Source organism: Microtus oregoni, unplaced genomic scaffold (genome assembly GCF_018167655.1).
Source record: "Microtus oregoni isolate MIOR12 unplaced genomic scaffold, Mior012 000003F_ref0000135, whole genome shotgun sequence".
NCBI classification, from domain to species: Eukaryota; Metazoa; Chordata; class Mammalia; order Rodentia; family Cricetidae; genus Microtus; species Microtus oregoni.
In genome coordinates this window covers 33,183,837-33,210,495 of record NW_024543062.1, presented here as the reverse complement: position 1 = coordinate 33,210,495, position 26,659 = coordinate 33,183,837, and the positions used below count along the sequence as shown (strand labels likewise).

Below are 26,659 nucleotides of genomic sequence, written 5' to 3'. Positions count from 1 at the left end.
TGGTAACGGTGAGTCCCTGGCGTAGTCCTAAAACACTGACTGACCTAACAATCCATGGTGATAGGAAAGCACCTGTAGGCTGCAGTGGTGGCCGCCCGGGCACTGGCATCAGGGTGTAGCACCGTGTGGTCCCGGGGGCAATGGTCCCAGGGTGAGAAGACACCACTCCGGGAGGAAGTGAAAATGCTACTGTTTCCCTGTAGAGTACACAGGCGTGCACGCGCACACACACACACTCACACACACACACACACACTCACACACACACACACTCACACACACACACTCACACACACACACACACACACACACTCACACAAGCTCGTGTGTGCACTTTCTAAATAAATTCTGTGTGGCTAAGTGGAGGGGGGTGGGGAGGGATTAGCTAAGGCACTGATCTTTCATGCCTGGGGCATGATGAGGTAAGAAATGCCTATAATGGCTCCATGGGGACATTAAGAACCCTCACCCCAGGTGGCTTCCAATCTCAGCTCTCTGGCCAGCTTGTTCCGTGGCCTTGGACAAGCTAGTTGACCTCTCTGATTCTTAATGCCCTTATTTATAAAATTCAAATAATAATAACTACCTCCCAGTCCTGTTCAAAATCACAGAGTCCTTGTGCTTAGAAGACCTGGCACAGGGTCCTTGGAGGTGCCCACACTGATGGCTGTGACTGCTGCCCTTGTTGGGTCGTTAAGGCCCACTACACCCCTCCAGACACTTGCGTCTTTGCTTCTCAGATCCTCTGTATGAAGCACACAGCCTAGTGCCCCGCTCAAGGACACACACTCCCGAGGTACTGACAATTTGTCTGGCAGGATGGCTCCCAACAGGTGGCAGCTGAACTTCTGCTTCTAATTGTCCCAGCTGTGATGGCTGTAATGGCCACCAGTGTTATAAGTGAAGGGCATCGTTATCCTGGCAGAGGTGTACAGCGGGGCAGCAGCTTCCTGGGTCAGCAGCTAACACAGGGCCCTCGCCTATCTGTGCTCAGTGAATGGCAGCTGAACAGAAGCAAAGAGGAGCCACCCAGGACACTCCCTCATGAGCCGCCCAGGACCCCCGAACTCTTCCCTCCCTATTCCCATCTGCCTGTCACCTGAAAACCTCCATACCTGACACCCTGCCATCCACGCTGCCTGCCATGCCCACCAGGTGCTCCAGCACCTGCTCACAGCAGGTGGTCTTCCCAGCCCCGCTCCGGCCCAGTGCCACAATGCTCTGGTCTCTTCTCTGGCTCAGCAGTGCCCAGTAGGCACGCTGGGCCAGGGATGTGACGTGGGCAGGCAGACCATCCTGGCGGCCTCGGGGTACCTGCGAGAAGATGACATACATCAGCCCTCCTGCCAGCCTGCAAGTGCCATCCACCGCTGGCTCACCTGGGGTCCTGGGAAACCTATGAGCTCATTAAAGGCTCCACCCAGAAGGGGTTTGTTGCATTTGCCAGTTTAGTCATTGGGTAGAATTTGTCTGAAGTGGGGTAGCTGGAAAACCTGACACAACTGATTAGCAATACTGAGCATGGAAACAGGGGATAATCACTGTGTGTGTGTGTGTGTGTGTGTGTGTGTGTGTGTGTGTGTGTGTGTGTGTCTGTGATGTCTGCCATGAAAACAGATTGAGCCATCCCCCTGGCCAAGAAACTAGTCGTGAGCAGTCACTGCTGGGTTCCGAGGAAGATGTGGAGCAAGCAAGACCCTCGGACCATGCGGGTGGGTGCTGTGGTGCTGTCACTGCAGAGCACAGGCAGGAGCTTTCTCCATGGAAACTCACGCAGCCCACACCGCTGCTGCAGGAACATGTCCAAAAGAAAGGAAAACGTGTTCTCAGAGACCCTTACGTCACAGGTCACATTGAACACCACAGCATCCCAGCCCTCCAGCAATCCTGGGGTTGGTACAGCATATGCCAGGTCCCAGAAAACATCTCAAACTCAGGAAAACAGGTACAGCCTGAGTGAGTCACCAGAGAGACAGGCTTTACGGCAGACAGAAGGAGCAAGCAGCAGGAAGCGCCTTGGGGGCCAGCTCCTTTGGATGCAGAAAAAGGCAAGGCTACAGGGCCAGAAAGCAGATATAGGGGTCTGGGAACATGATGGGTGGGGCTGATCACAGAGAGCCCAGAGCCCTCTCCGGATGATGCGCTGTCCTGTGAAGGGTTGTGACAACCACAGAAAAGTGTTCCAGAGAAAGCTGGATTGAACTGGGTACAAGTTGGGCATCATCAGACAAATAGCTGGATAGGGGATGGGATTCCAAGGCCCCCAGACCCCACAGTGACTGCTGGGTCCAGCCTAGCCTTGACCCCTCCCTGAGACTTGGAGAAACCCGGGCACATACCCCAGAGCCCTCCGCATGTCTCAGACCTCTAGCTGGGTCTGCGTGAGGCCCCAGAGCTGGAGTGACCTCACCCTGCTTTGAGTCTTTTTCTAAACCACTGGTCACCAGCAGCCAGCAGGTTCTTCATCAGAAGCCATGGGACAAGGCATGCCCTACTCGATGTAGCCTCAGAGTCTGGGAACTCCAGTTCACGAGCCACACCCTCCCCCACCCCGCCAACTGTATGGAGAACAGATGGGACATCATACACCCATGGGCACACACAGACCTACCTGTGGCACCTTGGGCCTCCTGCAGAGTGCACAGACCCCCCATCTGTACCCCACATTCACATGTGAGCTCACACACCCCCATAGACACTTCAATGTGTTCCAACCCCAAAGGAGCCTCTCACTGTGTCCTGAAGCCACCCAGTCCAGACTCAAACTGTTCCTAGTCCCAGGCCACACTGCACACCTACCCCCTAGTTGGTGGCTGTCTGGGGAACCAGAGGTTGACTGAGCAAAGGCAACTTCCTATGAGATTGAGAGGTGGGAGGACTGGGGGAGGGAAAGAACCTAGTGCCCTCCACATGGAGGCCAGGGCAGTGGCACTCACAGCTCTCCCCGTGCCCGTTTTTAGATGCTTTTGCCCAATTTATAACATCCAGTCTGAGACGAGAGATGTTGGGTGGACTTTGTACCATGGGACTTTAGTGAGTATAGTGTGACTTTGCAACCCTGAGTGACAGTCGAGTGTCAAGGTTAAGGGCACCATGGCTTTCCCAGGGCCCATCTCCACAAGTCAGGAATAGCGCACAAAGGACGTGCTCACACACCATCCCCGTCTCCATCTGTCTGCAGCCCAGGGTCTTGGGCATCCTCCGTCGGCTCCTGTGATTCTGTCACTGCACAGGACCTGTGACGTGTGCACCTCGCCGACTGGCTTCTTCCAGTCCCACCCTGATCCACATGTGTCCAGTCCACTCTGGCCACCGTGGATTTTACCATCTGTGATTGTTTCCCTCGCTAGGAGCCAACAGGGCAGCAGAGCTGGCGCTCCTGAGAACCCAACACCCACCAGCAAGCAGCTGCCTGGGACGGCTCAGAGGGCACAGGTGTGGTCCAAGCCTGCCCACCAGGTGGCGCCATGAGCCTTTGCTTTCTTGCCTACTCCCGACCAAAAATGCCTTTTCCTCCACTTAATGGACAATAAATATCAGGGTAAACGGGGTTACTGTCTCACCTGGATGTGGGTGCAGGGGACTTCTGAGTCTAGCATATGTTAGGAGCTAAGAGGAGCTGCAGCCTGGCCTTTGCCTCAGTGAAGGCTTCCCAGGTGGGTGTCCAGCTAGTGTTTACAGCCACCTGGACTTTGGACCAGAGCTCACCTAGGGAGCAGGGGGTCACACGGTCCTCAGCGCCTGACAAGTCCCAGATTCTCATCCCGAGCCAAGTTGAGGGTTTCCCTGGGTGCTGGACTCTGTCCTCCCCTCTAGTGTCCAGGAGAAGAGTCATCCACTTGTCCCTGTCCCCCACCATGGTCCCACCTCACCTTCCCTGCAGGGGGCACTGTGGTCATCTGGGGCTGCATTGCTATCAGATCAGGGCCTGAACGGGTGTGTGGCAGCTGAGCCCGGTAACGTTGTAGAAGCGTGTTCAGAACGCTTGACTCGTTGACGCTGACCAGAGAAGCCAGATCCTCCGCCTGGTCCAGTTCAGATGGGTTGGCCTGCAGACATCACACACGATCTCTCCTGGCTTCCTCGACCCCTACCCCATCCACACCACCATGCATGTGTCTGTGGACATGTATGTGCCTGCATACACATGCCTGGATGCCTGCATGTACCCACACACTGCTCGGTCTTGTCATTTCAAAGCCGTGTGACAAAGGCCAACACACAGATGAGAAGTGATAGCCCCTCTCCTTGTCTTGCCTATTTTCTTTGTGTTTGTCCCCCTTCCTGGATTCACTGCCTTGTGAGATCAGTGTCAGACCAAGTAAAACCCAGAGCTCATCAGGCAGGGGCTTCAGGTGGGCACATGTCCCTTGCTGTTGTCTCCTTGTCTAGGTCTTAGAAAGAAATGCTAGATGACACCCATGGGTGGAAGTCAGTGGCCAACTCTCTCCTTTACCAAGGCTCCTATGAAGAAACACACAACTACCTAAGAGAAAGGTCGATGCCCAAAGCACAGGCCATTGGAACCTATGCTACAACAGCAAGTTTCTCATTCAACTGAGTTCCCTGGCATCCAGGGTGAAAAGGGAAGCGTGTCCATAAAATGATCTTCACAAAATGCAGAGTATTCTGTTGCTCTGGTCAGTCAGAACTACAGCAACAGACTGAGCAGCCTGTCTTTACAGAGAGGCTAGAGGGAGTGATCCCATGATGGGATCCCACCGGCAGAGCAATGACTGCCATAGGGCTCTTCCCATAAGCGCTCTAGACATCTGTAGGCAGAGTCAGGGAAACTTCTGGCAGGGTGGGGATGGAGGGTACAGAGCATGGAGAGAGGGAAGGGCAACTCACTCTGTGAACCTGTTCCTCGTCCACCTCTGTGACAGTCTTGTCAGCGTCGATAAAAAGGCGTACCCTTCCAGCCGGCAGGTCAGCTGTCCCCTCGTCTGGTTTGAGCACTGTGGCTGTGTGGGTAGCCAGAGACAGGAGGGAAAGAGGAAGGGGGAGAGGAGGTGTAGAGGGGAGGGGAAGGGGAGGGGAGAGGTGGGAAGAGGAGGGGAGGGGAAGGGGAGGGACTCTGAGTCAGGTCAAGGAGCTGGAGACAGGACTTAGGACAGGCTGAGAAGTTCAATTGTCCCTGTTCACATAAAGGGCCTCAACTGTGACCCCCTAACCCAGCAGTTCTCATGTGGGTTGTGACCTCTTCAGGAGGGTCAAGTGACCCTTTCACAGGGGTCACCTAAGACCACCAGAAAACACAAATATTTATATCACAGTTTGTAACAGTTGTAAAGTTATAATTATGAGTAGCAATGAAAATAGTTTTTATGGTTGGGGTCAGTAATGAAGAACTGCCCTAAAGGGTCACAGCATTAGGAAGGATGAGAACCATTGCCCTAAGCCCTTTAGGGACAAAGGCTGAGTCTGACTTACAGGGCACTGAGCAGGCCCCTCAGTGGGTGGGGCCCACTGATCCACCCCACACCTAGGTCAGGTCAGAACAGTTGCCTCCAGCTCCATGTTCCCTGGAACAAAAATGACTTAGAATGTAGCCTACAGCTCAACCAGTCAGCAAGCTTGGGCTCGGGAGAGGGCATCTCTCTGCCCGCTGGCCCTGGACTGCGGTCCTGGTCGTACTCTGGAATCCAAGCTGTGTGCTATTTCTTCATCCCCCACGCCTCTGAACATCCCAGTCTCATCTGGGTTCCTCCTCTCCCTCCTTACTCCGAGAGTGAATCTAACTGGCTGGGAACTGGTGGTGGGAGAGACAGGAGAACAGGGACCCCAGCTGAACCCACTCACCAAGTGTGAATCCCTCCTTCTGCACCAGCCAGACTTTCTGTGCCTCGTACCAGCTGTCCCCTGAGGCCTGGGAGCAGAGAGAGCAGCACTGAATCATCAAAGGTCACCATCCCAGGCTTGGTGTGGGGACACCACACCTGCAGTTTTCCACAGCCGCCAGAGGTTGCAACCTTCTAACAGAAGGGCCTGAGAAACTACATGTCACTGCAGAGAATCGTGGGTGACATGGGACATGACAAGCACTAAGTAGCATAGGGAGTGGACAGGGGAGAAGTCTAGCTTGGGCAGGAGCCACTTGGAGCCCAGGAGCCTCAGTTTTCAGGGAAGAGCTCTCCTGGTCCCCTGATGTGCTGGGCTCTGGTCAGCCCTCTGCCCCCCTGTAGCTCCCCTGTAGCTCCCCTAAGGCATGTCCTTCCCATCCCTCAAGCTCCACAGCCCATAGCCCATCACCTGGTCAGAGTCTCCACTCTGGCCCCTGCTGCCTGGGTCCTGCAGGACCTGCTTCTCCTCCACAGGCTTCTGCATAGAAGGCCTTTCCGAGTGAGGCTTGGGAATGGAGTCTACGTGCCCTTCTGCCTGAGACTCCACAATGTCCACTTCTTCCTCTGCATGCACACAAGGTTCCTTGGCCACCTGCACCCTGCTTTCTGGTTGGTTCTCCCTTCTTGCAGCCTCTGCCGGGGTCTCTTCTGTAGGTATCCCGCCTGGGGCCTTGCAACTTTCCTGGGGACTCTGAGTCTCCACTGCCACCTCAGGCTGCTCCTGGCATTTTCCTAGTGTCACTGGCTTCTTCTGGGGTCTCTCAGCCTTTTCCATGTTCCCTGGAGCCTCCTGCGGCTGCCCCCTGGGTTCCGCTTTTCCCATCTTCTCACCCCTATGTTGAGATTCACTTTCTCTGTTCTTGCTCTGAGAACTGTCCCATTTGCTCCTTCGGCCCAGGGAACCTCCCCACTTCCTTGTGGGGACTGGGGGCTCCAAAGGTCTCACTTCAGCTCCTGCGCCCTTGGACCCATCCCCTTTTTCCATCTTCTTTGGAGGACCCCCTCTTTCTTTCTCTACTGTTCCCACTTGTCCCTTTTTGCCTACCCCCTGGACTGGATTCGGGGTCCCCTGCCCCTCCGTGCTCTGGGACTCACGTTCCTTTTGCCCTTTGGTCTGGGGGTCCCGGATCCCCTTCCCCTCTAAGCCCTGAGATTTCCCCTCTTTTGTGCCCTGGCCTGTGGCTCCATCATCCCCAGTCACGTTCTTCTCAGGCACGGGTGCCTGGGGTCTGCAGGGAGCCCCTGTGGTTGCCCCTTTTTTTGTCCCTCCAGGATCTGTGGTTGGGTCTGGAGTCTTGTCTTTGGGGGTGTCACGAGGTTGGGTCTTCTGCTCTGGCTTGGCCAGCTCTGGGTCCAGCTTGGCCACCATCAGCAACACATCACCCCTCCTCACGCTCCTCTTGAGGGGCAGTGTCCTTTTGGCTGGTGTTCCTGCAGGACTCGATTCCTGCGGCCTCTCTTCACTGGTGCTGGTCACAGGGGTGGAGCTCTTGTCATCAGCCCCTGGGGGCTCCTTGCCTGGAATGTCTGCATCCTTCTGAGTGGCTGATGAGCTGTCCTGGGAAGTCTGCTGGCTTCCAGACTTGGGGACATTGTTGGTCTTGTTGGCTTGGTGAGTGGGAACTTCTGGGGTCTAGGAAAGAGACCACAAAGTATTTAGCTGCTGGGTGACTCACTGGTGGCCATTTATGCCCAGGTTCACCCACCCAAAGATGCCTAGGCCCTTCTGACACTGTAGACTCTGTGCTTGGCATTAAGTTTCAGCCCAGACAAAGGCTAAAGGTCAGCAAAATCGGGAGTGGAAGTTTGACGCGAGAGTCCAACAGAACCAAATTCAACTCTACCTCTGTCTCTCCACTGTGTGTCTTTAGGTAAATGCCTTCTCCTCTCTGAGCCAATTTCTTACCAATAGCGTGAGGCTCATCAAGCCCTGCCTTGCAGTGTGGTGTTAGGCCGGGCAGTGGCCCATTACAGTCAGCTCTCAGGAGCTGCTGTGACTGTGGCTATTACTCCTGTTTCTACCTCGGTCCTCCTGATGAGGTCATCGGTAGGGAGACATGTTCTCATCATGGGCCTGGTGGCTGTGGCCCATTGTCTCCTACCTTCTGTGAGCTCTGGTTCCCACACAATACAGGTATGCCGCAGTTTAGGTCTTCTGGAATCTCAGAGTGGGAAAGCAGAGGCAGCGATCACTGCAGCCTTCCTGGTTCTAGCATTTGCTGTCCGGCCCACCCGCCCATCCCCCACCCATCAGCTGGTGGCCACTCCAAGTCTACAGGAAGTGTACTAACACGCCCTCAATGGGTTCCTCCAGGCCTGTCAGGGTCAGCTTGTTTCCACTGGCCCTACACTCTGGCTAAGCTGGGTACCCTCTGGTCCCTGGCCTGTCCACTCCTTCCTTCCCTGCCACCTCATGCCTGCTCATGCTGATGGTGACAACCAGCAGGTGAGCCCTTTCTCCTTCCTCCGTGTCTCACCCACATATCCTGCTCCTCCCTCCCAGGCAGCTCTAGAGAGCAGACTTTGCATGGCCTGGCTCTGCCTCTGTTGGTCTTATGACCTTGGGGAAAGTATCTTGGCCTCTCAGGGCCTCAGTCTCCACCTCTGATAAATGGGTATGACTCCCATGCCCACTAGGGCACTGAGTTTTAAACAAGGCCACAAGCACTAAGTGAGCATTGTTTGGTGAGAAGCAGGGACATTTGTGAAAACTGGATCCCTATCCACAAGGCATGCCGTGGCCTCTGCTTGTGCCTTAAGTCTCTTCTATGAGACTGGACCACTGTCCCCACAGCTGCTGTGAGTCGATTGTGAGCAGCTCGCTGTCGCAGAGAATTCTATATCAATAGACCAGTGCAAGCGCATGTGACATAGATGAACTGAGGAGGAGGCCAGGAAGGAGCGGGTCTGATTCTGTGGACTGGGGCCAAAGCCTAGATTTGTCAACCCTGAGCCTTCCAGTCCAGCACTGCCATCACTCTCTTCACCACAAGAGGGCGGTATGGAGGCACCCGGAGCTGGAGCCCTGTCTGCCTAACACAGAGATACTCCCAGGATGCACTGTACTCCAAGCCTGCCTCCCCAGTGTCCAGCCTTGGAATTCTGCCCAGCAACACTGGCCCCTTCCGTGGACCAGGAAAGCGACGACACTGGCCCCTTCCGTGGGCTAGGGAAGTGACACTGGCCCCTTCCGTGGGCTAGGGAAGCGACACTGGCCCCTTCCGTGGGCTAGCTTTGGTTGCTGTCATTCAGAACAGCAAAAGTTCTTCTGCGGACCTTCCTCAAATCAAAAGGGTACCATATCGAGTAAGCAGCCAGGCTCTCCAACCTGGCTGAAATTAACCCTTTTGTTACTGGGTGATGGATGTTTCAGGAGACTTGGGAGGGGCTGGGAGACCTGCAGCTGGAGGGTACTGGAGCGGGGACCCCCAGCACATGCACCTGACCCAGAAGGATGCTGATGCTCAGCTTCAGGCTAGCCAACTAAGTGCTGTGTCAGCATCTTTTCTGCTTTCATGAGGGAACTGATCCAGGCCTATAACCACAGCTACTCAGGAGGCTGACGCATGAGGAGTAGAAACTCCAGACCCGCCTAGAACAGAAGCAAGTTCAAGGCCTGAGAGCTGATACAGAGCTGAGTGAGCGGCAGCTGCTGCTGTTAATGAATTCCCAATAAGACCTGTGACCAAGAGTACAGTGTGGTCCTAAGAAAAACATGCATGGGGAAGTCGGGTAGTACAGCAATGTGAGGCCCTCCAGGGGTGGGCAATCGGAGATGGGTTTTTTAGTTTACATAGGAGCTCAACAAAGCAAGTACAAGAAAGAGTAGGACAGTGGGGGCAAAGAGGGAATGACTGACTCAGGGCGGGACGGAGGTGCCCAGTGCTCCCCCCCAACACCACCACCACCACTTACCTCTGCTTCTGGGGAGGCGAGCGCCGCCTGTTTCCTTCGCCTAGCCTCTTTGGACTCTTTCTCTGTCTCTCGAACCAACTGCTTGATGAAGCCCCCAGGGATGACGGAGAACAAGGGAGGTGGGGAGGATGGAGGGGGGCTCTTATCCTCCTCTCGAATCTGTGTGTGGAGAGAGTTGGGAGTGAGCCTGCAGGGTTAGGGCCCCCTCCAGACAGTCTGGGACACTGCCTGGGACTTGCCTAGGGGACAACACGAGAGGAAAGTGGAAGGGCTCTGAGGGATGCCAGGAGGCTGAGACAGTGAGAGAGAGAATGGATGGACCAGGGATAGCAGCGTCCACACAGGAGAGAATCTCCTCCTGAGAGGAACACAAACCATCAAAACCACAGGGCTCCTTCCTGTTCTCAAAGCACTTTTGGGGATGTCAAGGGGGTGAATCACACATTGGGCCCCCGTGCCCTAGTGCTTCTGGCCCCAGGTAGGCACTGGAGGAGCTCTAGGAGAAGATGCCTTTCCCACCTAACACAGGGATACTCCCAGGGTGCACTGTGCTCTAAGCTTGCTTCTGTGGTACCTCCCACCTTTGAAGCCTCATGGGGACTTGGATTAAGATGACAGATTATTTCTGTGTGCTAAGACCACAGAAGGCAGGAAAGACCTTTAGCCATGGCCTATGCAGTTGGATTTCCTATTTGTGTCTATGGATTTAACCAACTATGGAAAGAAAGAAAGAGAGAGAGAGAGAGAGAGAGAGAGAGAGAGAGAAAGAAAAGAAAGGTTTGGGGAAAATTGTCTATACAAAGGGAAGAAAAAGGATAAGAAGGAAGGGGCAAGGAGAAGAGACAGGAGGGGAAGAGAAGAGGACGGAAGTGGAGGAACAGAGACAAGGAAGCTCTTAGCGCATCCTACGATAGGTGTGAATGGGAAGAAACAGGTGACCAGGGTAAGAGCCTTTTCCAGGTCTCTGTGGGGACCAGAGAAGGTTCACAGAAATCCTCCAGCGTTAGACTGGCAGCCAACAGCTCACCTCCACTCCCTCCCCCGCCCCAAGCCATGAGGTGTGGATGAGAGGCTGTGCCACCAGCCTCCTGCTAAGGAATGAGAAAGGGCAAAGCAGGTGACAGGTGTGGAAGGAGTCACCAGGCTAGGCCCAGAAGGACTGATCAGGCCCTGGAGACAGTGGGATGTCACTCTGCCTGAGGTGGGAAGGTGGCCCATGTCGCCAGGGTAGAGTCCCGGCCCTGTGACCACAGCCCCGGAACACTACTTTCCTTCTGCTCCCACAGGGCAAGGCGTGATGATATGGCCATGACGACACTGCTGGCTGGGCTGCAGGTGACAAGATGAGGTTGTGCTCTGGAGGCCGACACGGAGTGAAGTTTCACAGGCTTGTGGAGAGCATGAGATGAGCAGACAGAGAGGGTAGAGAAGAGAAAGACTGGTTAGAACTGGTTTAGCTCTACTCCCACCACTGCCAGCATCACAAGGGGAAGGGACAGCGCTGTCCCATCTGAACCACGAAGACCTGGAAGAGGCTTTTGCCCTGGTCAACCGTTTCTTCCTGCCCACACCAATTATAGGAGGCTCTACTATGACAGACGTCCATTCGCATGAGAGTGTGCCCAGCAGTGAAGCCCCCAGCTACACACCGGACAGTGTGTGAAATTCTCTTCCTCACGACTCGACACCATAGCTTTGTGTCGAGGGAGAAACACACATGGTCTTCTGTGTGCAGCTCCTAAGCACTTGCACAGAGACCATGCCTGCCTAAGCAGCGTGGTGATCGAGTCCCCGAAGAGTCTACTTAGCTCAGGGCAGTAGAGATGAGAGGAGTTTTGGCTGCAGGGTCGTACAAAGAAACTTTCTGGAAGGCATGGAATAGTCCACATCCTGACCCAAGTGCATTACACATGAACCATTAATATGGTCATCTGCATCACAATTCCAGCATAATTCTCACAGATATTGGGGGAGAAAATCAACCTTCAGCTTCATATTGGAACACAGAAAACCCAGGATAGCTAAAACAACCCAAAACAATAAAAGAACTGCTGGAGGCATCACCATCCCCAACCTCAAATTTTACTACCGAACTCGAGGAATGAAAACTGCGTGATATTGGCACAGAAACAGACCCTGGTCTGTGGGATCAAATGGAAGATTCAAGCATAAGTCCACACACCTATGTATACCTGGGTTTTGATAAAGAATCAAATACTATACACTGGGAAAAAAAGACAGCATCTTCAGTAAATGCTTGTCAACTGGACAGCTGCCTGTAGAATGCAGATAGAGCCATAGTGCCCATCCGGCAAAACATCCAGCTCCAAATGGATCAAAACCCTCAACATTAAACCAGATCCACTGAAGCTGATAGAAGAGAAAGTGGGAATAGCTTTGAACGCTGGCACAAGAGACGACTTTCTGAACAGAACAGCATTAACACAGGTGCTAAGATCAACAATTAATAAATGTGACCTCCTGAAACTGAAAAGCTTCTGTATGGCAAAGGACAGACAAAGCAGCAGGCTACAAAATGGGAAATTAGTTTTACCAACGACACACCCAGTAGAGTGCTAATATCCAAAATATATAAAGAACTAAAAAAAGACATCAGGAAAACAAATAACTCGATTAAAATGGGGTGTCGGAGTCAGGTGAGGGTGGCGCACGCCTTTAATCTCAGCACTCAGGTGGCAGAGGCAGGCGGGTCTCTGTGTGTTCGAGGCCAGCCTGGTCTACAAGAACTAGTTCCAGGACAGTTAAGGCTGTTACTCCGAGAAACCCTGCCTTAAGAAATTAAAGGGGCTACAGAGCTAGTTCCAGGACAGGAACCAAAAGCTACAGAGAAACCCTGTCTCGAAAATTAAAAAAAAAAAAAAAAAAAACCCAAGAAATCAAAGGGGGAAAAATGGGGTGTAAAACTAGGCAGAACTCTCAAAAGAGGAAACACAAATGACTGGGAACTTAAAGAAATGTTCCACGGCCTTAGTCATCAAGGAAATGCAAATCAAAAACCACTTTGAGATTTCCTCTTACACCTGTCCAATGGCCAAGATCAATAAGACAAATGACCAAACGCTGGTAAGGATGTGGGGGAGGGGCACACTTCGTCATTGCTGGTGGGAGTGCTAACTGAGACAGCCAGTGTGGAAAGCTAGGAGTTTATCTACCCCAAGACCTACCTATGCCACTCTTGGGCATATACTCAGAGGCCTCTACAGTCTATTCCAGAGATGCTGTTCACCTACGTTCATTACTGCTCTATTCATAATAGCCAGAAATTGGAACAGCCTAGATGTCCACCAACTGACAGTGGCTAATGGAAATATTCAATAAGAGACTGAAATTTTCAAGCAAATGAATGGATCTAGAAGTATCATCTTGAACAAGTAACTCAGATCCAAAGAGACAAACGTGCTTCCTCCCTTATGTGAAACCTAGTTTTTAAGCTTTCAATCCAATATGCCTGCCACAATCCAAAAAACCCAAGAGGTTGGGTACCTAGTAAGGGTCTAGGGGCAGGAAGGGATCTTCCAAGGAAGGAGAAGCAGAGCACAGTGTTATGAAGAGACAAAGGGGAAACTGGAATATGGGATTAAACAGGGAACGGGAGAGCAGGGTGAAGGAAAATCTCAACGCTGTTTTTGTTGACTTGTTTCATTTTGCTTTAACCATCTTTTTTTTTTTTTTGATTATTGGTCCTTTCCTTGTTTGTTTTGATTTGGGGGATTTGGGGAGTGTTCTTTCTGTTGTTTTGTCTTTTTGTTTGGTTTTCTTACTTTTGAGAGAAAGAGAAAGAACATCAAGGTGGGTGGGATTGGAGTTGGGAAGATCTGGGAGGAGTTTGGGGAGCGGAAATACGTTCAAAATACATGAAAAACTTTTAATTAAAAAAATAAAAGATGGGGCATTTGACTGTAGGAAAATCAGACCTCAGCTGAGATGGTGGGAATGTACCAGTGTGGAGGGTCTGCTAAACCCCGAAAACAGAACTGCCACACCAGGCAGCCACATGTCTCCTGGAAATGTTTCCACAGGACTTACATCAACAGATCAGAGACACTTGCGCCTCTGCTTTACTCCTGCACCAGCCCCAGATGCCCATCAGTGGAGATAGAGAAATACAGTCCAGATGCACGATGTAGTTTTATGCAATCATGCGGAAGGACAGGATATTGTCATTTGCAGGAGATAGGACACATCTGGAGATCAGTGTAGAAGGCTCACAGAGGCTGCTTGGATTTGCTCTCCTTTCCGGATCCTATACTTTGTACTGATAGTAAAATCATGTGTGTGTGTGTGTGTGTGTGTGTGTGTGCGTGAGAGACAGAGACAGAGACAGAGAGAGAGACAGAGAGACTTGAGAGTGGAAGTGAGACCAGAGGTACACACTCATGTGTGTGAACATAGGTCCTGGAGGTACACGCTCATGCGTGTGAACATGTGTCCTGGAGGTGCACACTCGTGTGTGAGCATGTGTCCTGGAGGTGCACGCTCATGCGTGTGAACATGTGCTGGAGATCTTTTTTTGTTTCATTCCATTTTTTGTTTCTTTTTTTTTTTTTTTTGTCTCTTATGCCAGGAGTCAATATCTCATCTTTTCTCAGCTCTGTAAGTTGGGAAAATTTGTTCAGAGTGTTGTGTTATGTTGTACAATAATTTAAAAAGCAAAGAGGGGTAAAAATCTCTCTCTCTCTCTCTCTCTCTCTCTCTCTCTCTCTCACACACACACACACACACACACACACACACACACACACACCAGAGCCTTCTTTGGTCTCTGACTTCCTACAGCCGCACAGGCCTGGAGCTTGGCTATAAGCACATTGCATGTGCACTCGCAGCCCGTAGTCACGGGCACTGCAGAACACTGGGTACAGAGTATCCATGCACAGCTCTTTCTAACTCGGCCCCAGCAATGCCTGGTGAGCAGTCTGACCTCGTCCTCAGAGAGCCTGACCCTAGGCGTTGGCAGCTGCCACACACAGGGATTGGGTGCAGGGAGCTGGTTAGCCCACAGTTATTGGCTGGCCTCCCAGCTCTCTCCATGCCTGGGCAAGGAAGAAACTCCAGGTTCAAAGATCCAAGAAGGGACATTTAGGCTTGAAGAGACTACATGCCAGTGGGAGGCTGGACCATGACCTTGCGCAGGTGGCCAGAGCAGCCAGGTCTTTCCCTATGGAAAAATCCCCACAGCTTGAGCTCAGTGTGCAGATAGCATGAGGCCATCCCCTTCCCCACAGTAGGTCCCTTGGGAGACACTGGAGAATGCCCTAGTGACTCATAGGCTCTGAATTCAGGAGCTGAGCCCAGGGCAGGAATAGATCTGACGTGACACTGGCTGTCCCGGCTACCGTGTCCTCCCAGGCTCTGGCCATGGCCCTGAGATGAAATCACTCACCATCCGGAGACTCAAGGAACATTGGCTGTGACAACCCTGAGCTGCTTACTCTCCCCCAGGTCTCAGCTGGTGTCCCAGTGCCCAGCACCCCAACCCCACCCACAGGCTGCAGGCTAGTCTCACTGACTGGGGCCTGGAGACCTTTGTACTGCAAGGCCCCATCTCCCCTGCATTTACATGGTGTTCTCAAGTTGCCGTCCCTTCTAGGCCTGACCCACAATGCTGTCTGATGCCAGCTTAAGCAGTTCCCAGTGCTGACTCTGGAATACTGTGTCCTCTCCAGACTCCTGTGTGGGGGAGGGCCAGTGAGAGAGGCCAGTACCTGGATATGTAAGTGACCTGGAACATTTTCCATGTTCAGGCAGGACCTGAAGGTTCCACCATGACCCTCTGAGCTTCCCCCACCACCCATAGTGTCTAGTCTCCAAGATACAGCCACTGAGTTTATCTGCCTCCCAAAATAAATGCCCAAGTCCTCATGGGAACCAAAGAGCCCCTCATGACCACCCGCCTACCAGCTCCTCCCAGCAAGGCAGGTAAACTAAGCCCCAGGCATACCCTTCCAGGTACATTCTCACCCCAGGCCCTTTGCAATGCTGTTCCACCTGCCTCAAATGCTGTTCCACCTACATAACTCCCATCTTCACTCCCCTGAGATCTCAGCTGAGAGACACTCTCTCGGTGAAGTAACAGAACAACCTCATCCCATTCTGCTTCCTGTGACATGGCTCCTTCCCATGAATGAGTGAGAGAAGGAAAAAGGTACAGCTCACAGGGCGAGCCCACGACAGGATCCCTGACGTCCCACTCACAGAGCAGGGACTCGGGGTGAGCTCACCACAGGACTCCAGATGTCCCACTCAGGGCAGGGACACGGATGAGCCCACGACAGGATCCCTGATGTCCCACTCAGGGCAGGGACTCAGGAAGAGCCCACGACAGGACTCTGATGTCCCACTCAGGGCAGGGACAAGGATGAGCCCACGACAGGACCCCTGGTTTCCCACTCACAGGACAGGGACTCAGGGAGAGCCCACGACAGGACCCCAATATCCCTCTCACAGTGGGACTGCATGGTATCCTGACCACTACGCACATCCTAGGAGACCTGGGAAGCTCTCAGCGTCCTTTGCTGTGAAGTGGGAGGCACCACATGGAAAGCAACCTGAGTTTGTCTTGACTCAGTGGCCATAGTCATCTGTTCCCATGGTCAAGAACTGACCGTGCTCGTGACCCTGAGGTCCTCACAGTGAAACTGCCCCAACCCTGCTGGATCTGAGCCAGTATGTATGGCCAGAGTCACTAACGGGGCAGACAGCTGCTCAGAGAAGTCAAGGTCCTGGCCTGGGGTCACCAGTGAAAGTCCAAAAGTCCCAGGAAAGACCTTCCACAAGCACTAGTGTCTACTGAGGGGGAGGACTGGGAGTGTGGGGAGGAAGAGCTGGAGTCTGGGGATCATGGAGGTGGACTATGGGCACATGGTCACACAGCAGGGTAGGGGGATGGTCTCTGAGCCCAGGCTCTAAACTCTCCGCCCTTCCTCCTTTAGGGGACAGCACAGCTATAATGACATCACTTTGGAGAGCCTTTGCATTTCATTTCCAATGCCTGTGTCAGGAGTTTTAGGGAGGAACTCCAGTTTGGGGTTCCCTCCCTCAGGCGAAGGTGTAGGAAGCTCCAGGACCCAGCTAGGCAGTGGAGCAGCTTCTGAGCTCAGGTGGGTCAATGGTCCCTAGAACTCGGTGGTCCCCCTGCCTGTGGCCTACCTCTGCGTGGCTCATGTCAGCTTCCCACACTAGGTTGGTTCTCTCTCTTATTTGATCCTGAAATGACTTTGGGCCTCCTTTCTCCTGCGGGCAGGCAGAGGGCTCACCCTGTGAGCTCTCCTGCAGAACCAAGAAAGACTGGATAGCCTGTCACCCGGCTCCCTAAGATCACACAGAGGCCAGGTACTCAGGAAAGCAGGGACGCTGGGAGAATGGAAGTACCTGCCTCAGACCCGGCACAGCCTTGGCATGGTGCAGCAGCAATCTACCTTTTCTCTCCTAACGGGGCTGCAGCTTGTGTGGCGGGCTTTGTTTTCCACTTTGCAAGGTCCTGAGCCCACTAGAGTCCCCCAGCCCAATGGCAGGTGTCTAGGGACAGTTCCTTTATTCACTAGTCTCTCCAAAATTCCACCAAATATGCCATTTTCCAGAAAGATATGACTGCTACAGCCAGGGTCAAATCGGTTCCAGTACCCAGACTGATCCTTAAGAGTATAGCTACTTAGAGTGTTACATAGGAAGAACTATGAGCTGTATCTACACTGAGGGACAAAGGAGACCTCTGGTTGATGATTAATGTCTGCCCGAGACATGGGAGGAGCAGATGGAGCACCTGTGTCTACTGGCTAAGTGACAAAGGTGACAGTTGTGGCTCATTCACTCTGACCTTGGCTAAGTAACCAAAAGAGGTGGCTGTGCTTCTTTCATGGTGCAGACCTTGAGACAAACCATAACAGAAAGGAATAAAAACCCTTTTTTCATTAGAGGCAGGAGAGCCTGTGGCCAGACATAGCTAGGTATATCTACAGCAGTGTGTCTTACTCAGAACTGAAAAAGCACAGGGAATGAGCCAGGTGTGGTGGCACACACACATCAGGAATCCCAGATGTGGGAAGCTAGGCAGGAGGATCTTGAGTTCAAGACTAGCCAGGGCTGTGTAGTGAGCTCCGATCTCACCAGGCCATTAAAAAGCACAGAGTGAGTGAGTGAGGAAAGTGCTGGAAGCTGTTGTGGGTAGAGCGTGTCTAGGAAGACAGAATCTTCCTGGAAAACATGCCTCCCTCCATGTGGGTGGGGCCATCCCTGGGCTGATGATCCTGGGTTCTATAAGAAAGCAGGCTGAGCAAGCCAGTAAGCAGCAACCCTCCATGGCCCCTGCATCAGCTCCTGCCTCCAGGTTCCTGTCCAGCTTGAGTTCCTGCCGTGACTTCCCTCAGGGGAGACTGTGACTTGGAAGTATAAAATGGAACAAGCCCTGTCCCCCCCAAGCTGCTTTTGGTTATGGTGTTTATCACAGTACTAGAATCCCTAAGGCAGATGGTGAGGGGGAATGTGGGCAGAGGAGAGGGGAGGGGGGAGAGGAAAGCAGCTGAGACAGAGGCAAGAAGCAGGGGAAATGGGGGTGCTCATGGGGAGGAGCAGGGAAAAAGACTGTCATAGAGGAAGAGGAGTGTCACAAAGGAGGGGGGTCACACAGGAGGGAGGCCACTTGGGTGAAAGGGTCACAGGTGAAGGAGGGTCATAGGAAGGGAGGTCAAGAGGGAGGGAGGGTCACAAAGGAAGGAGCCCTCAGGGAGGGCACAAAGGATGGAATATCACTTTCCTTTAGGGAAAGAGAAGGTCAGGGAGGAAGGGTTCACAAAGTGCCCTCAGGGAGGGCACAAAGGATGGAATATCACTTTCCTGTAGGGAAGAGAAGGTCAGGGAGGAAGGGTTCACAAAGTGCCATGGGCAAGGGAGGGTCATGGGAAGGGAGGGTCACAGGGGAGGGGAGGGTAACTAGAGAGGGAAGGTCACGGGAGGAGGGAAGAAGGGTCACAGGGCAGGGAGGGAGGGTCACAGGGGAGGGTCGGTTACAGGGGAGGGAGGGACACAGGAAGGGGGGGACACAGGGGAGGAAGGGACACATTGGATGGAGGGACACAGGGGAGGGAAGGTATAGGGAGGGAGGGAAAGTCACAGGGCAGAGAGGGAAGGTCACAGGGGAGGGAGGGTCACAGGGGAGGAAGGGACACAGGGAAGGGACACAAGGGAGGGAGGGTCATGGAGAGGGAGGGAAGGTCATACGGGAGGGAAGAAGGGTCACAGGAGAGGGAGGGTCACAGGGAAGGGAGGGTCACAGAGAAGGGAGGGTCACAGAGGAGAGAGGGAGGGTCACAGGGAAGGGAGGGAGGGTCACAGGGAAGGGAGGGAGGGTCACAGAGGAGAGAGGGAGAGTCACAGGAGAGGGAGGGAGGGTCACAGGGCAGGAAGGGACACAAAGGAGGGAAGGTCACAGGGGAGGGAGGGAGGGTCACAGGGGAGAGAGGAAGGGTCACAGGGGAAAGAGAGTGAGAGTCACAGGGGAGGGAAGTTCAGAAGGCAAGGGAGGGTTACAGGAGAGGGTGGGAGGGTCACAGGGTAGGGAGGGAGGGTTACAGGGGAAGGAGGGTCACAGGAGAAGGGCAACCAAAGGTCTGACCTGTGTCACTCTAATGTCACTCATTCACACACACACTTTCTCTTTCACACACTCACTCTCATACACACACACACACACACACTCACTCTCATACACACACACACTCTCATACACACACACACTCACTCTCATACACACACACACTCACTCTCATACACACACACACACTCACTCTCATACACACACACTCACTCTCATACACACACACACTCACTCTCATACACACACACTCACTCACTCTCATACACACACACACTCACTCTCATACACACACTCACTCTCATACACACACACACTCACTCTCATACACACACACACTCTCATACACACACACACACTCTCATACACACACACTCTCATACACATACTCACTCACTCTCATACACACACACTCTCATACACACACACTCACTCACTCTCATACACACACACACTCACTCTCATACACACACACACACTCTCATACACACACACACTCTCATACACACACACACTCACTCTCATACACACACACACTCACTCTCATACACACACACTCACTCTCATACACTCACACACTCACTCTCATACACACACACACTCACTCTCATACACACACACACTCACTCTCATATACACACACACACTCTCATACACACACTCTCTCTCATACACACACTCACTCACTCTCATATACACACACACTCACTCTCATACACACACACACACTCTCATACACACACTCACTCTCATACACACACTCACTCACTCTCATATACACACACACTCACTCTCATACACACACTCACTCTCATACACACACACACACTCACTCTCATACACACACACACACACACTCTCATACACACACTCACTCTCATACACACACACACACTCACTCTCACACACACACACACACACACACACACACTCAGGTCTTCATCTGACCTCCCACTATTCTTCAGAAGAAAGTATCTGTGCCCTGTATGAGCTTCTCCCTCTACATGAGGTGGGCAGGATCAAGGCTATCCTTCCTTTCTCTGGAGAACTCAGGCCTCACCTGAGCCCACGCTCTTGGGGGCTGTTGTTCCACTATCTGTCAGACGAAAACACTGGTCTCTTGTGGTCTAAGTATGTTTGTATCAGCCATGTCTCATAAAGTTCTCAGGTGACAGAAGTCCCAATCACACAGCCCAATCAGCCACTAAGCTGTTAGCCCCTCCTCTCCTCTGTCTCTAAATTATATAGCAGGTCACATGTCCTTAACAGTCACCATGCCCTTAATGACATGCTGGACCTTGCAGGTGGACCTGATGACTTAATGGGAGGTGACCAATGAAGTCTGACTCTTAGCTAGGCAACTGCCTGGGCTGTGTGTGATTTGAGACAGCAGTGTTCTGAGATTGACTAGTCATGTCTGCTGTGAGTGTAGGAATGGGTGGCTGTGCCAGTGTGTCTCACTAAATGGTGACTGTGCATGCCCATGGATGCTAGTGATGCCTGGGCACAGTTGCAGATGCCAGCACCCATCCAGCGCCAGGATAATGGGAAGAACAGCAGGAGCAGAAACGGAGGCAGATGTGTTTTTGTTTCAACAGGAAATAGATGAGACATGGAAAAGAAATGAGAAAGTGTGCTGAACACTGATGACAGGAAAATAGGGGGGAGAGTCGGCCACCCTGTGAGTTTGTGGTGCCGGTTCCTCCTCTGTAAAACTGACAGTCCTCCCCGACAGCCATCCAATCCAACAGGATGACCCAGAACGGCCTTCGTCTTCTATCCACCCCAGTGAAACGACACAGGATTTAATATAAATCATTTAACAGATCACACAGATGTCTACCAGAAAAAGCACCTAGGCTTGGGTTCATTTGTCTGTGTGACCTTGGGTTTCTGAAGCCCTACATTCCTGAGCTGTGAAATGGGCTCATTCTTCAGGCCAGAGCCCCAGGACTATTGAGGGCAAGTGAAATGTTTGATCCCAAGGAACAGTGTCTCAATGCTGTGGCTCTTCCAGCTGCCCATATGAAACCCGAGCCCAAACATCAGCTGCTTCCCCAAAACAGCTGAAGACAAGCTCAGGTTGATGGGTGAAGAGAAACTCCCAGGACCCTGAGCCCCAACATCCCTACCCAGCTTAGGGCCACCTGTTCAGGTAAACATGTATGCCCAGCAGATCTCTGGCCTCTGCTGTTAGATACGCAAAGACACACATAAACAATTTAAAAAAAAATCTGGGATTGCATTTTCTTTCCAGTCTTGGATGACAAGGATGAGGTGGGAGGTTTGGGGGAGGAAACAGTAGGCAGGGTTTCTATCAGGACTGTCTAAATGCCATCACGAAGGACAGACAGACACAAGCCCAGTCCTATCACTGCAGTGCTGTGTGCCCATAGGCAAGTTGCCTCTCCTCTCTGTGCCTTAGCACACAGGGAGTAATGGACAGCACCCCACAGACTCTGTTTGTCCCAAACCGTCCTCTCTGGTTTTCAAATACCCTGGTTGCTTCCAGTACATCTGAAGCAACCAACTTAGCACAGACCCTATAAACATGTACTCATCTTCCAAAGACAGCAGGCATCAAGGAAGACTGTTCCTTCCCTCCTAGTGGCCGTGTAGAGATGCAACCTTTAAGTAGAGTTGTGGGGGTCTTCCCAGAGTGGGGACGCGGGTCTCATCTCTAAGTGGCACAGAAGGGTACACCGTTCCACCACACACTGGCTCCTCAGAACTTTGTGACAACTGTGTGTCTTCTGTACTTATGACAGATGAAGACTGTGGTGAGCAGGCCCACACCACACCACACACGCACACCACACACATACCACACACATGCACACCACAACGCACACTACACACATGCACACCACAACGCACACCACACATGCACACTGCACACATACCACACACATGCACACCACACACGCACACCACACATATACCACACACATGCACACCACAACGCACACCACACACATACCACACACATGCACACCACACACATGCACACCACAACGCACACCACACACATACCACACACATGCACACCACAACGCACACCACACATATACCACACACATGCACACCACACACATACCATACACGCACACCACACACATACCACACACATGCACACCACACACGTACCACACACGCACACCACACATATACCACACACATGCACACCACAACGCACACCACACATATACCACACACATGCACACCACACACATGCACACCACACACATACCACACACATGCACACCACACACATACCACACACATGCACACCACACACATACCACACACATGCACACCACACACATGCACACCACACACATACCACACACACGCACACCACACACATACCACACACATGCACACCACACATGTACCACACACATGCACACCACACACATACCACACCCACATCACACACATACCACACACATGCACACCACACACACACACCACACACACACACCACACACATACCACACACATGCACACCACACACATACCACACACACACCACACACATACCACACACATGCACACCACACACATACCACACACATGCACACCACACATGTACCACACACATGGACACCACACACATGGACACCACACACATACCACACACACGCACACCACACACACACACCACACACACACACCACACACATACCACACACATGCACACCACACACATACCACACACACACCACACACATACCACACACATGCACACCACACACATACCACACACATGCACACCACACATGTACCACACACATGGACACCACACACATGGACACCACACACATACCACACACACGCACACCACACACACACACCACACACACACACCACACACATACCACACACATGCACACCACACACATACCACACACACACCACACACATACCACACACATGCACACCACACACATACCACACACATGCACACCACACACATACCACACACATGAACACCACAACACACACCACACACATGCACACTACACACATACCACACACATGCACACTACACACATGCACACCACACACATGCACACCACACACATGCACACCACACACATGGACACCACACACATACCACACACATGCACACCACACATGTACCACACACATGCACACCACACACATACCACACACATGCACACCACACACATACCACACACATGCACACCACACACGTACCACACACATGCACACCACACACATACCACACACATGCACACCACACATGCACCCCACACAAATACCACACACATGCACACCACACACATACCACACACATGCACACCACACATGTACTCCACACACATACCACACACATGCACACCACACACATACCACATACATGCACACCACACACATACCACGCACGTACCACACACATGCACCCCACACACGTACCCCACACACATGCACACCACACACGTACCACACACATACCACACACATGCACACCACACACGTACCACACACATACCACACACATGCACACCACACACGTACCACACACATACCACACACATGCACACCACACATGTACTCTACACACATACCACACACATGCACACCACACATGTATTCCGCACACATACCACACACATGTACACCACACATGTACTCTACACACATACCACACACATGCACACCACACATGTATTCCACACACATACCACACACATGCACACCACACATGTATTCCACACACATACCACACACATGCACACTGCACCTGTGTACACCACACAAGCACACCACACATTAAAGAGAAGGCTATGAAATATGATCTGGGTGGGCACCTGCCAGAACTTCAGTCTCTGGTTGATCCCAAATACTGCTCATGGAATCTGAGATAAACCTGGACCATGCATTCCAGGGCCCTTCCCAGGCCAGTGTGAAGGAGACACCAATGTCCAAGGTGGGGCAGGCCCCACTGGTAGCTAAGTCCTAGTAGAGAGGCCAGGAGTTAGAAAAAAAAAAACAAAATCTCCACTGTGAAGGTCATGGCCAAGGTCACAGGGTCAGCAGCACGAGGCCCTGTGACTCAAGGTGACCAAGCCCATGTGCAGGAAGAACCAAATACCTGATTGTCACCAAAAGGCCCCTCAAAAGAGGGCCAGGCCTGCCACCCTCTTCTGCCTTCCTTCTCTGGCTCCCAGTCTTTCCTCCCCTCCCCCTCATCCTTCCTTCTTCCTCCCTCCTGCAGTTACCGCTGCTCTTCCTCCCCCTCCTCCTGTTTCTCCTTCTCTCCTTCTCTTCACTCTCCTCTCTCTTCTTCCTTCTCTCTGGCTTCCCTTGTCCCCCAGAACACATCCCTCTCCTGATGCTCCACCTGCTACCCAGGTTCAGAAGGAAGCAGCTTAAAGAGGCAAGAAGTCAGCTGCAGGAGCAGGTGCCCTGAGAGAAACAGTCTGCTAGGAGGGTCAAAAAGTCAATTAACAGTCTAGAGCCCCCAGTCCTGAATGCGGGGCCATCCTGGGAAGGCCTGGGCTCTTCCCTGCCTGTCTAGGGAGGCAGTTGCCCAAGACCTGCAACTTTGAGGCCTCTGAGCTCGGGCAAAGTATTGTAAGAAGTTCCACCTCCCCAGGGCCCAAGGGAAGTGTGGATCAGTGTGTTATAGCAAACACTTCCCTCAGAAAGCAACATGGAACACTGAATCTTCCAGCCTTGGGCCACCAGCCCCTCTCTCACTATACACATAGGCTTCATTTGAAAGAAAATCCCATGGAAGCTCAGACTCATGTTTAGCAGTGCTGAACACTCAGGAGGGGAAAGCTAGGCCCTCTGGACAAAGACAGAAAACCAGTAAAGCTGAAATCAATGAGATTAAACACACAGAGACACATATGTATATACATACCACACATACATACACAATATACATACATACTATACATAAACACACATATAATACATACACACAACACATATATACACATATATACACATACACACAACATATATACACACATGTATATACATATTACAACATACACATATACATGCAGCATACACGTATACATACATACCACACAACATATGTATATACATATACATACCACACACACATACTACATGCAGACACATAGACATAGATACCACACATACATGTACATACCACACCACACACAGACACACATATGTATATAACACACATACATAAACATACATATACACACATACGTATCACACTCATACATATACATCTATAAACACATAAACATACACCATATGTGCGTGCACACACACACGTGGGATCTGCCCTCTCAGATTCCACAGTAGAGGTTAACTCAGAACTCAATAACTTTTAAAGCAAAGGTTGGCAGTGGTCTAGAGAGATGGCTCAGCTGCCAAGCCTGACGACTTGAGTTCTCTCCCAGGGACCCACATGGTAGAAGGAGAGAGACCACCACCCAAAGCTGTTGTCTGACCTCCACACGTGTGTGCTGGCACAATACCTCCAAATAAATAATAAATGTAAAAATAAATCCTTTTTTAATGCTTGGCAAACAGACACAAAACTTGGAAGCTTAAACAGTGTCTCTGTGGCCTAGGATGAAATCCTTACACCAAATGGTTCGTTGTTGGAGCAAACACCACAGTCCACAGAAAAGGGTAAGGCCTGAGAAGCACTTGCCTTCAGGAAGGCCTAAAATAGACCACATGTCCCAAGGCCTCACACACTCACACAGGCCTCTGAACATTGGGACTTTCTTCCAGCTTGCAGGGTGCCAGCATAACGCCCAGCCCGACAGTACCTGGTGGCCTCGAGTTTCTGGAACCACTCCTGTCCCAAAAGTCTCCTGGATGGTCACAAAGGGACCCCAGCAAGTGTGGAGAGCCGGACAGGGCAGGGAACGGCGTCAGGAGTGCCTGCTTCAGACTCTCACATCCCTCGCTGTGCCTCCTCCCCCAGCCAGTGAGATAGCAGCTGGGCCCCAGTCATTTCCAAAATTAGCCCGTGAGCCCCAGGTCTGGCCAGGAGACACAGCCGGGGTGGTGGCCATTGAACCAGCTGTGGACAGCATGGACATATATGGAGGCAGGGAGGGGACCGCTCTGGACGAGCATATTCTCAGCCTTCATCTCGTCCCCAGCAGGTCACACACACACAAGCTGCAGCTTCTGCCTTGGGAAAGAGCAGAGGCCTCGAGCGAGCGTCAGGGAGGAAGACAAGTAGCCCTCTATCCTACTAGGCGGAGTAAAAGTTGCCGGAACCACTCTTTGTGACATGAAGCGGTAAACAAGCTAA

At 52.2% G+C, this 26,659-nt stretch overlaps 1 protein-coding gene across 2 annotated transcripts in view; it reads right to left on the bottom strand.

The window, feature by feature from the left end:
• The window catches only part of Myo18b (myosin XVIIIB), a 213,481-nt gene extending 187,190 nt beyond the window's left edge, over positions 1-26,291 (bottom strand). For both annotated transcript variants that reach the window (XM_041649253.1, XM_041649254.1), the window contains exons 1-8: positions 26,166-26,291; positions 11,030-11,146; positions 9,759-9,917; positions 6,253-7,476; positions 5,803-5,869; positions 4,852-4,964; positions 3,873-4,049; positions 1,116-1,314 (exon numbers count right to left, since the gene is read on the bottom strand). In XM_041649253.1, coding sequence (XP_041505187.1) covers positions 1,116-1,314; positions 3,873-4,049; positions 4,852-4,964; positions 5,803-5,869; positions 6,253-7,476; positions 9,759-9,917; positions 11,030-11,068 — 1,978 coding nt within the window. In that variant the 5' untranslated portion in view covers positions 11,069-11,146; positions 26,166-26,291. The remainder of the gene's footprint in view (positions 1-1,115; positions 1,315-3,872; positions 4,050-4,851; positions 4,965-5,802; positions 5,870-6,252; positions 7,477-9,758; positions 9,918-11,029; positions 11,147-26,165) is intronic.
• Positions 26,292-26,659: the final 368 nt, after the last annotated feature.